The 12,354-nt window shown below is 37.1% G+C and overlaps 1 protein-coding gene across 4 annotated transcripts in view; it reads left to right on the top strand.

The window, feature by feature from the left end:
- Positions 1 to 12,354, top strand: part of il1rapl1b (interleukin 1 receptor accessory protein-like 1b) — a 1,390,568-nt gene that overhangs the window by 100,582 nt on the left and 1,277,632 nt on the right. For all 4 annotated transcript variants that reach the window (XM_043700749.1, XM_043700751.1, XM_043700748.1 and 1 more), the window contains exon 2: positions 4,421 to 4,522. In XM_043700749.1, the coding sequence (XP_043556684.1) occupies positions 4,441 to 4,522 (82 nt within the window). In that variant the 5' untranslated portion in view covers positions 4,421 to 4,440. The remainder of the gene's footprint in view (positions 1 to 4,420; positions 4,523 to 12,354) is intronic.

The raw sequence follows: 12,354 nt of genomic DNA, 5'->3' as shown, positions 1-12,354 counted from the left end.
GACCCAACAATGTAGAAAATTACCTATGGATGTCCTGTGCACAAAAAGCAGGACCAATTCAACCCAGCCATTTAATTCCCCATCAGGCTATTCTCGATCATCAGTAAAGTGATGGAATGTGTCATCAACAGTGCTATCAAGCAGCACCAGCTCAGCAATAACCTGAGCCATGACTCCCAACTTGGATTCCACCAGGGCCACTCAGCTCCTGATCTCATTACAGCCTGAATTCAAATGAAAAAAATAACCTCCAAAAGTGCGGCAAGAGTGACAGCCCTTGACATCAAAGCTGTATTAAACAGAGTGTGGCATCAGGAGCCCAAGGAAAAAGTGGAACCAATGGAAATTGGGGCAAATTTCCACTGGTTGAAGTCATACCTGGCACGTAGGAAGATTGTAGTCATTGCTGGGGGTCAGTTATCTCAGCTCCAGAATATCTCTGCAGGAGTTCCTCAGTGTAATGTCTTATGCTTAATCATCTTCAGCCACTTCATCAATGACCTTCCCTCCATCTAAAGGTCAGACATCTGCAATCATTGGAAAACATCCCCAATGTTCACCATTTGCAACTCCTCAGGTACCAATGAGGTCTATGTTCAAATGCAACCAGATCTGGACAATATCCAGGCTTGAGCTGACTAGTGTCAATTAATACTCATGCCACACAAATGCTAGTCTATGACCATCACCAATACGTGACCATTTGACCACCATCCCTTGACTTGCAATGGTGTTACCATCACTGATTTTCCCACTATCAACATCCTGGGTTTATCATTTATCAGAAACTCAGCCAAACTGCCCACATTAAATACAGTGGCTACAAGAGTAGGTCAAAGCTTAAGAATACTGAGGGGAGTAACTCATCACCTGACTCCCCAAAGTCTGTCCATTATCTATAAGGCACAAGTCAGGAGTGTGATGGAATACTGCCCTTGCCTGGATGAGTGCAGCCTCAACAACACTCAAGTTTGACACCATCCAGGATACAGCAGCTTGCTTGTTTAGCACCACATCCTCAAATGTCCACTCCCCCCACCACCGATGCTCAGTCGCAGCAGTGTGCACTATCTACAAGATCCACTGCAGAAATTCACCAGAGATAATGCCATACAAACTTATGACCATTTCCATCTAGAATAGCAGGATACATAGGAACACCATCACCTACAAATTCCCCTCCAAGTCATTCACCATCCTTGCCCGAAAATATATTGTCATTCCTTCACTGTTGCTGGGTGAAAATCCTGGAATTCCCTCCCTGAGGGCAACTCGGGATGGACAGTAAGTGCTGGCCAGCCCATGTCCCATGAGTGAATAAAAACAATATTGGTAAAGATTAAAATAGGACTATTTTTCTGACTGGAGGTTTCAAAATGAATTATTCCCAATTGCTATGATTTTCTTGAGTATGAAAGTAATATTAACATTGGTGTTTCAATTTATCAGTATTCCTTCCTGATTTTAGTGTTATTCCTCACCAGAGGGTAGCATGTTGAAAATCTAGCCTCACTATTCCCAGAGTCGCTACAAAATCTAATAATTTTAAAACCTGCCCCAAATTAAGTGACAGAAATTACAGACTGGGTTGCTGGACTTAAAAAAAACAACTTTTTTTTTACAAATAAATAGTGTTGTCTAGTCTCTCTTTAAAACAATTTAGACATCTCCAACCAAAATGTTATGAATGAATTTGTCCAGTTACCCCACAATACCAAAGCAGTCAAATCAATACGCAAACAAGCCAGTACCAATGCAAAACAATGGAAACCAATCCTAAACATACTATCTCTCATCGTATTTGGCCCCTTAAGGTTACAATACTTCCCAAGTCTCTCATAGATTATGTAGTCGGTCTCTCTCTGGCTCTGGCTCTGGGTCCGTGAAGCTGCTTTCTTTCTCTCAGGGTGGTCAGCTGGTCTCTGTTTCTTGCCACGCTGGTCTCCTCAGGAGGCCTTAGACAATTCAAGGGATTCCAAGAGAGAGATCTGCAGGTGAATCCTGTTTTTATACCTTTTAGATAGAAAGTTCCAGAAAACTATAGTTCTTGCCAATCAGGAAGGTATACTTAATAGGTTGAACCAAAAATCGATCATTTAGATGGCATGTCACTGTTGGTTTCTATTTGTAGCAGGACGCAGTGCCTTTCTGTCTGGGCCTTCCTTTGTTTAGTGGATATGTTGTTGGGAATGTCTGTCCAGAATAACTGTTGCCTTTTACACAATGCTAATATCATTAGCACCTGGCTGCTGTATTTGCACTATGTCTGGTGTGTGGGTTTTGGGATTTCAGTGTTTTACTTGCCAATGTACCCAGCATCCCTGGCTGTTTTGCCAAGTTAGCAAACTATGTTTCAGTGGCCAGGAGGCTGCTGCAATTGATTCTAGCTACAGGTAAACAATTATTAAGTATCAACATATAACTTCACTAGTTTAAGCTGTAACTTATTCACAGAGACAAAAACAAAGCATGGGTTATAGATGGAAGGAAAGACGAGGAAGGTAGTTCAGTGGTCCCCATCCACAGGATTTGCTGAAATGATTCTTGTGTAGATCAGAGTTGAAACTTTATTGCTGGAACAGCACAGCAGGTCAGGCAGCATCCAGGGAACAGGAGATTCGACGTTTCGGGCACAGGCCCTTCTTAGATCAGAGTTCTACTTTTCAGTCTTCCGTCTCCAGGTACTTGTATGCAGGTGACTGGTTCCCACTTAAAGGTTTTTAGCTTGTCCATTAAAGGTCACAGCTTATAGCAACTGCAATGGAGAAATAAATTAGATATCTTTTAGGCTTGAGATAGTTTAAGTCTGCAGAGCCAAACAGCTTCTTGTCTTCCAGAGGCTCAGTGGTTTCTCCCAAAATTTCATTCCCTGCCTTGCTGTTGATATACAAAAGGCCTTTCTCATTAAAACCTCAATGATAGGTTTGTAGACTAGTGACCAATCAGCTACTTGTTGCCAGGCAAAGCTCCAGTCTTAAACCCCCCTTGGCATCAGCTCATAGGCAAAATAGTAAGTTTTCATTTCTGCTTGAACAAACAATAGCAGTGTCGGGTTACTTGCTTTTAAACAGTGCAACAATCCTTCAATTCTTGATTATTAAAACAGTTCTTTTCCAATTTATGTCCATAATCAACATTGTTGAAAAAAAGTGTTTTGCTCCTTACATTTCATCTTATTATACCTTTCCTGGTGGTTATGCCAGCAGCTGCAAACTAGATATTCATTAATCCTTCTAAAGAGTAAATGGTTCTCGATTCATTTAAAGAAATTGTTCAGCAACATAAAGGACTTCAAACCTTCTGAAGCAATCATTAGTGGATGGTGCTAAATGAGTTTGTACAATCACCTGTAAACCTTTGCTTTTTTTTTAAGTATGATCTTGTGGAATTGGAGAATATCAATCCCTGACCTTTTGATAATTTCCCACCCTTCAAGTTGAGTGCATCTTTGGTGAACTGAGTTGACATGGGGATTAATCAACTAGGAGAAAGTGAGGACGGCGGATGCTGGAGATCAGAGTCAAAACGTGTGGTGCTGGAAAAGCACAGCTGGTCAGGCAGCATCCGAGGAGCAAGAGAGTTGATGTTTCTTGCATGATCTCCTCATCCTGATGAAACATTGACTCTCCTGCTCCTCAGATGCTACCTGACCAGCTGTGCTTTTCCAGCACCACACTTTTCGACTTGGACATGGGGAATGTTATGTGTGGGTCTGAAAAGTATAATACTGAAGAGTGTCATAAGAACCATGCATGATGATGTCACAAGGAACAGTTTAGGATCTTCAGTAATCAATCATATCCTAGTCCTTCTCTTTTATCTGAATAACAGTGTCTATCATATCTAGCTAACCTGCTAGCTTGTAGTAAATAATTACTTGGTAAACAGTAGCCAATTCTAATTAGACCAACAAGTGATTTTCTTCTATCACTTTACACCAAGGAGGACCTATAGATTCCTACAGTTAAAAAGGTGAGGGTATGAAGCCACTAGAAGTGTGAGCTCTAAACTCTGTTCAGAGCAGATTGGCTTTTGGATCACTGATTTCCCTTTGGAGCCGAAAATCCAAAACAGTTGTTTGACCTTCTTTTTCAATTTGGTGCCTAATCTGAATGATGATCCCAGACTTAGCAGTAGCTTTCAAAAGACAAGTGGTTGTATACATGAAAAGGAATTATTTGGAGGACTGCAAGAAAAAGAGCACAAGAGTTGGTCTAATTGGATAGCTCTGTTGCATAATTGCAATAAGTCTCAACAGTAATCTGTATTAATTGATTCACTGTGATAAGATTCATTGAGGGCATTTGCAAGATTTATGAGTTCACAGAAATATTTCGCTAAGTAGTCTTTAGGCATATCAGAACTGATTTAAATTGTGCACTTTGCATATTATTAACAGGCAATATGTTTTACTTTACAGGCTGCCTTTCAAGCTGGAAAATGAAAGTTGTCGTTCATTTAATGATTCTCTTGTATACATCCACAGTGCAAAGCTTGAAGATTGTATCCAAACGGGGTTCAGGTAAATGAGTAGTTTTCAGTTTCTCATTTCTGTAATTTGCAGCTGTAGTGAAAATTATTTCAAAATCTAATTCTAATTCATATATCCAATAGTCAATACTCTAATTTCCTTGTAATAGAACCAGTCATCCTATTAAAATCAAATTTTTGAACTTGCAAGCGCACACAATTTATTGCAATTTGTTTATGTATAGATTGCAGAGAAATTAAGTAATTTTGAAGTATAAATGGTTTTTCTAAAGCTTAATAGATCATCCCAGCTATTTCTGCCTTTCATTTATGTTGTTTCCAAGCATCTGTGTTTTTCGATATGGATTAAAGATTTCTATTTACTTGTCTGGGAAAACTAGGAAGGGAAATTTTATCTGGTAATAAGAAATGGACAGATGGGAACAGTCAAAGATGGTGTCTCCATACAACCAAAATATTGTATTTGGCTCTGAGAAACTAGGGATGACTTGAAGTCTGAGGAGACACCTGGTAGCAGAGATGGGGCTAAAGGAAGCAATGTTTTCTTTGTACAACTTGGGCATATTGACAACTTGTGAAAAGGCAGATGTAGTGTTAGCTTAAGTGAAAATAGTTGTCTGTGAAAAGGCTCAAATTGTTCCCATGAGTAGATGGTGAGTGCAGTTACAAATATCCAACTGGATATTTCTGGATAACGGATCAAACTGCCAGGGGATATAGAGTTATTGAGGCAGTCCATGACACAACTGCTTTTGAAAGAGTTCTAAAAGTAGGTCTTCAACAGTGAAAAATTGTAATTCCTTCTAAAGAAGAAAAAGTTAATACAAGTAGGTGACCCATAATGACCTGACCCTTTTATCTTTTTATTGCTATTTGATGTGCTCTGTGGACAGTTTGGCCACATGTTTTTGTGTTACCCATATTTATTTTGTTAATTCTGGATTAGGGGATACATTTGTACATATAAATTGTGTTTTACAATTCTGACTTCATATAGTCATGTTATTTTGTTTGTTCAAAACTCTGAAATTTTGTGACTTCATTCTCTTCATAAATGCCTGGGATCTCAAACTTTGTTTCCTTGAATGAAAACTCTTTAGGCTGACAATAATGCAAATTGCTGGTCTCATCAGTGATCATAAAAAGGGTGACATTCATTCTAACAGCCAAGAATTATGTCCACTGACTGCAGAAAAGAAGGTATAAATGTGGACAATATGTTCTGCCCTACCACTGGGATATTCAATGCAAAACATAACATGAAAAGTTATCAAATTCTTTGTTCAGGCATCTTAAAGATTTTACCCCCACTGGTCAATATATAATTACAAAACGTCTCCAAATTTGAATAGAAGGTCAAGGTAAATAGAGTGCACAATCATAAGTTACTCATTGATATGCAGTTCTAGTATATAGTGGCAAAATAGACTGCTTCTACATTTGAAATACTTTTGGCAGCAATGACTTCTAATATGAACTAAACCATCTTCCATAGGGAAACTGGATAAGTGAAAGCTGGTGTGGAAGGACAGTAACTTTTTTTCTCTTATGGAATAGTTTTAAGTTGTATTAACATTTCTACATTTATGATATATTTCACCAAATCTCTTGCAGGAATTGCTCAGATATGCATATTGTTCATATCTGGTGGGGAGCTGTAGATTATGATTCTTTTCTGAATGTACTAACCTAACGTCTCAGAACACAGGCAAATAATATTTAAATATTGAAAACTGAGAGAATGGCATGCAATTCTTGCCCCATGGAGTTGATCATGCCTAATGTGTTTATCACCTATTAATTAATTTAAAGCAAAATAAAATGTTGGATGTTAATATTTGTTTAGATATTATTGATGTACATTTTCTTAGCTTGTGTTCTCAGTGGGGATTTTCACTTGTGGGTGGCACGTATTTGAAATTAAAATTTGCATTTCTGAAGCAAACATCTTGTACCAAATTTTCAGTGATTCCATTAGTTGAGGTTCCCTTCTGATTGGAAGTGGGAAAATTATCATAATTGTTCTGAAATTATACCTTAGTTTTATAATATACAAAGAATTAAACATCTGCATGTAATTCTTTGCCATTATAACTGAGGTCTTGCCCTATTTATCTTAAAAGATGACACTAAAACAATAGAACAAGGAGTCATAACTTTGGCACATTTTTATTGGTTTATAAATTTGCTGTAAATGCTTTTGTTTCTCCCCGAACTGTATTTTCAAAGATGGAATTTGCATTGCTCTTATTTCATTTGTATCCTTCACACACTAACTTCTCCAAAAGTGTACATATCTTGTGCTATATTAGGAAGATGTCACATAATTCCCAATCAAGTTGAACATTATTTGCATATTTTCTCTGTCAGCAATATAGCCTATGAGCTATGATGGGATCCTATGCATGCATGTTTGCTGAAGTTAACTTTTAAGAGCTATCAATGTTTTATGATGCCCAAATGATTTTTGGCCATCATTGGTTTGACTGGGTAAATACGAAACACATTGAATAATTCCTTGACTGCATGCGTGGTTTCCCAGTCAAATGATGGTTGGATGATGAAATCTAGAAAATAATGCATTCACTGTCCAGTTTTATTTCATGAATTTTAATTTACTGTCACTTCCAGAATTGTGATTCTGTAACACTATTTTTTAAAATGGAAGTTATAACAGGTGTATTAAAAATAACTGCATTTGAAATTTAGATATTATCAATGTTAATTCACACATGCAATTGTGTATTTTAAAAAAGAATGAAATTAACTTCTGTACACTTTTTGAACTTTTGAAATTTAATACTGTAGATCGTTACAGCATTGATCTTTCTATAGATCACATAGGTCATTACAAAGTACATGATTGATTCAATTGAAGTGAATAAAGTTGGGTTGGAAAACTCTTGAGAAATGTGTATATGGATGAAGGTTAATAGATACTCTTGAATCTGTCAATTATTACTGAGTTACTTTGAAAGTCCAGGTGCACTTTTATGGGATGGTATTCACTTGGGATATCTATATTTTAAATAGGTATGATGCTGAACGTCTGTTTAGATGATGAAATGGGAAAGACATCTGATCAGAGTCCAGTCTAACATTAGATGGCTTGATCTAAATGACACCATGTTTAAAGTCTTTACTGTTTGTCATGCACGAAGACATTTGTTTTAATTAGTATGGCACATGTATTCCATACACTTCATGTTTCAGGGCATTCTGGGATGTCATTCCAAAATACCCATTGTATTTGGTATAAAGAGCAAAACTATAACCCTCCATGTTAATTGCATTGAACAGTTTGGACACATCTCTTTTATTTGCACAATCCTCCCATTTTTGAATAATCAATAGTATTCAGATGTAAGTTGATGAGCTTTTGATTTAACAATTTAATGTAATTCATTTTAATTGACATGGTTCAGTGCAGATTAATTTGACTGAATTGAATTTGACTTGTCAGTTTTTTACTTGTAATTAAGAGGTGAATTACAAATCTTGAACACCTGGAAAGGTTAACCAGAAATTAATGACTTAGAGGTTGGTGTGCATTAAATTTCTGAAATTTTGTCTTGCTTTGTAAACTTATTTTCAGTAGCTTACACAATCCATGCTAGGAATTTAGACTTCAGTTTAACTCGGTTCAGTATAGCAACAAGCTTAAAGTTGCAAAAGATATTGGGAAAGTTCTCTAAGGTGCGTGGGCGTATCTTTCTTTAAATTGAAATCATTCATGTTGATCTTAATTCTGAATGTAATGTCCCATTTTGTCTTTTGGTGGTTTTGAAAATTTTAATTATTTATGTCTTGCTTTGATTTAGAAGAGTCATCAATGATGACCGCACAGATAATTATAGATTTCATTGTTACACTCAATGTGTTTGTGATGCATAACCAAAATCATTTCACTGTGACAAAGCCGATCTTCACATTGGCAGGAAGATCTTGACTACTGATAAACTAGGTCGGGTGACTTAGTGGTTAAATTTACCTGCCAAGGAACACACTTGGGGCCATCCCAGTATTAATTCATTTTTTGATACCAGGTTAACTAACTTTGTTTTGCAAACGTAAATAATATGTTCCATGGCATTTCACAGGAGTATTAAAAAAAAGTATGAAATACAACCACATAAGAAACTGCAAAGTTTATTGATACAGGTTGGAGGATGTAAGGGCTGTGCTGGTGAATTCATGATTTTATTTGTTCCAATTTTTAATGCATAAATTGCTAATTAAACACATTGTGAACTTCAAACCATAGATTATTAGTCAGATTATTAGTTTTCATTGAGTCAGGTATAGTTGTCATTTGTTTGGAATACACGTAAAAAGTGTTGGATTTGAAGTTGTGGAACACTTTTAAAAGATTGCAATTACACTTGAATTGCTTATTCATTGCTGCAAGCATGTTTCAGAAAAGGTCCACTGATTCCAAAAGGACAATTCAGTTTGGCAGGGAGAAGATTGCTCTTTGGTATATGACAATAAATTTGCACTGATTTTAACAAAAATCTTTACCAGAAAAGGAAGCCTTCTCAGGATTTGATGGAACAGCTCAGTGTTATCCAAGTAAAATTATCTAAATTTGGAATTTTAGGCTGGATAAGAATTTCAATAATGTGATGAGAGATTCTGGTTGATGCCCTCAGTGAGACATTAATTGCAGGAGAAAGCTTACATTTATCATTGACCTTAGTGAAACTATGCATCCCCGCTGGCTAGTATTTACAGGAACATGGAGTTCAGCTGTTGCAAAAGTTTTAATTTTCATGAAATCAAAGGGATGGGCAGGGAGAAGAGGACAATCTATAATGAAAATTGTCTGCATGATATATTTCTTCACCATAGAACAAATGGTCTGTGAGTGAAGTAACATCCATAGTGTACAACATTTTTCACCCATCTTTTTTTGGCATTTAGTTTCACAAGTCATGGGATCAGACCATCCTTCTAACACAATTAATAGATAAATCCAAGCTGGATGAAGGGGATTCATCAGAATCTAATGATTTGTATAAAGGACCATTGGTCCAGCTGTTCAGACTCCAGATTGGCCAGTCAAGACCTGGATACGGCAAGATATGACATGTGAAAATGGATTTGCCAGCACAGATCAGAAATACAAGAATTTTTGTTTTAATACTGAAATGGGTCAGGTGCCCAGAAACCACTTTCCTACCCATTCCTGAGTTCACCCCCAAAAGACAAAGAATAGGCATGCACTGTAAGCAGCAGCCCAACCATTGCATGTGGATAGATAATTGAGCATCAATTGACCTTGTTGAAAGTTCAGTTGACCCTAGTGTTATCCTGAACAAATAATATGGTTGGTGGAGTGTGGGCAGGAATGGAGAACCTTTTTTTTAAAACAGCAGGAAGGAAGATGAGTACTATACTTGAAGGTTTCCCTTTGCCCGTTGGGAACATCCTGGCATGAAATCCTATCCCTCTTCCTTTCTACCTATCTATACTTCTAAACCCATGCCATGCACACTGACTGACCATTGTACCCCACGTACATATGTCTGGGTTCCTTTGAGACCCCTTCATGTGCCTGGATGCAGTCCAGCAGTACCTGTGCTTTGCAAACACTGAAGGACAGAAAGCGCAGTCTACATCTGTTAGACCACTGCCACACAACCACAATGGTTGTGTCTGTCCAAAATAGAAACAAAAATGCTTTCTGACTCAACAGCATTTGGTAGCTTGCAATTGGTTCCTCTTCCCATTGCTCTCCTTTTCCTTTCTGACAATTACCCATCGATTACTACAGGAGGGCAGCATATCCACATGATCTTTGTGTTTGAAAGGAGGATTGAAGTCACAGCAGATAAATGTATTTTTTTCTTCTGGAGAGTTCTTAGAGCACACCACATAACTGCCACCACTAGCAAAGCCACCCAACCCCCTACCCCCACAACCACGTCCCCCAATGTATAAACTTTTCCATGCATTTCAAGCACCCGCTAGAGTCAGCCAAATGATGTCTGTCCAATTCATTGTCTCAAACACCCATATAAGCTAGGTGCAAGTCTCTGCCTACATCAGTTGATTATTGCTGTGTTGTTTGTTTCATCCACTGAATTCATCCAAAACTCTTAAAATTAGACACCAAGTGTTTCAAAAGTATTTTATACAAAATTCATTGAAGAGATTCCACATGGTTTTAAACTAAAGATGGAAATAGCTGTCAAAATATTATCTTATATTAATAGTTCCATATTTCTTTCATTGGCATGACAAATCTTTGCTTGCATGAGTGTTGTTGGTCACATTGCATGACAACAATGCAAAAATGCTTTGTTTTCAAAAGTTGCATAGTGCTCAAAATCTTAAGTTGTTAGAAATAATGGCGTTGACACGTTGCTATGCAATAGTTTTGCTCTGTGTTTATTTGGATTGTGACATACATTTATCTGTTGTGACTTCAATCCTTCTTTCAAAAACAATGATCATGTAGATATGCTGCCCTCCTGTAGTAATCGATGGGTAATTGCCAGAAAAGAAAAGGAGAGCAATGGGAAGAGGAACCAATTGAGTTGAGTCAGAAAGCATTTTTGTTTCTTTTTTGGCTCTACTGAAGTTTTAAATTCATTTTTACATCGTCCAATTATTTTCCTGAGGCACCATTGACACCAAGAAGACCTTAGAATGGTAGCTCAAATTTCTTCAGTCCTAAACAAAGCTAAAGGACACTGGTTAGAATTTTAAAAATTTCTGCTTAGTTGCCTGCTCCAAAGTTGGTGAATTTCCAACAACGAAATGGCTTTGTTCAGATATTCTAGGAACAGTGGCAATAGTCCCTTTTTAATTGCTAATTTGTTTCAACAATGACTAAGTGATATCCCATTATCTGAACATAAATTACTCATAGGTCTGTTTTAAAATGCAGAGGAGGTTCGAAGGGACCCTTGGTATATTTCATATCTAGTTTGAGACTATTGTATTTCTACTCCATGAGGTATAAAACCAAACTCAGTCTGCAGGTAAAACCTCGATTCTGTTCCAGTGCTAACATAATTACATAAATACACTTCAAAACAGTTAAAACGTGTATCACTTTGTGATAAAATGGCTACAGATTGCTACACTTTCTAATATAGGAACATAACATATCGGTTGAGAAATGGCTGGGACGCATATTGAATGCTTTCCTGTGGGCAACACTTACATGGACTGTCTCTTTTAATTAATCTCCAAGGGAAGTCAATAACCACCATGTTTGTTTGAAAAATATGCTTTAAATTTGCATTCCTGACCCAAAAATCATTAAACAAACAACTGAGTATTAACCTAATTGTTATTACTTATTGTTTAGTTGTGTTCTCAAGATGATTGCTTCCATAAACCATTTGATCATCAGTGCTTGCAGCTTTCACCATCCTCATACATTTTGGTATTGTTCTTGATTAAATTCCTTTAAACAGAGTTAATTTATTTAGACTTACTTCCTTTTAACAGCAGTTTATTCAGATGAGAAATAAAGATCCTGCAATTTCAAGTGTTTCCTGAATTCTAAATATGCTGGCAGTGGTAACAATCATTGAAGTACTTCTGACAAACAGCTCCTGCTACATAAGTAAACATGATAGATGGTCACAGCAAATGAGATGATTGGCCAGTTTATTTTTTCATGTCAGTTGAGGGAAAGTGCTAGCAGAACACTGAAAATAATTGTTTCTACAAATAATGCCATGAGATAATCTGCATGTTCTTGAGTCAGAGTCATACAGCACAGAAACAAACCCTTCGGACCAACTAGTCCATTTCGACCATAATCCCAAACTAAACTAGTCCCACCTGCTTGGACCAAATCCCTCTGAACATTTTTTATTCATGTACTTATCTAAGTGTCTTTTA

This window comes from Chiloscyllium plagiosum, chromosome 12 (assembly GCF_004010195.1).
Source record: "Chiloscyllium plagiosum isolate BGI_BamShark_2017 chromosome 12, ASM401019v2, whole genome shotgun sequence".
In the NCBI taxonomy this organism is placed as follows: Eukaryota; Metazoa; Chordata; class Chondrichthyes; order Orectolobiformes; family Hemiscylliidae; genus Chiloscyllium; species Chiloscyllium plagiosum.
This window is presented reverse-complemented; position numbering and strand designations above follow the sequence as displayed.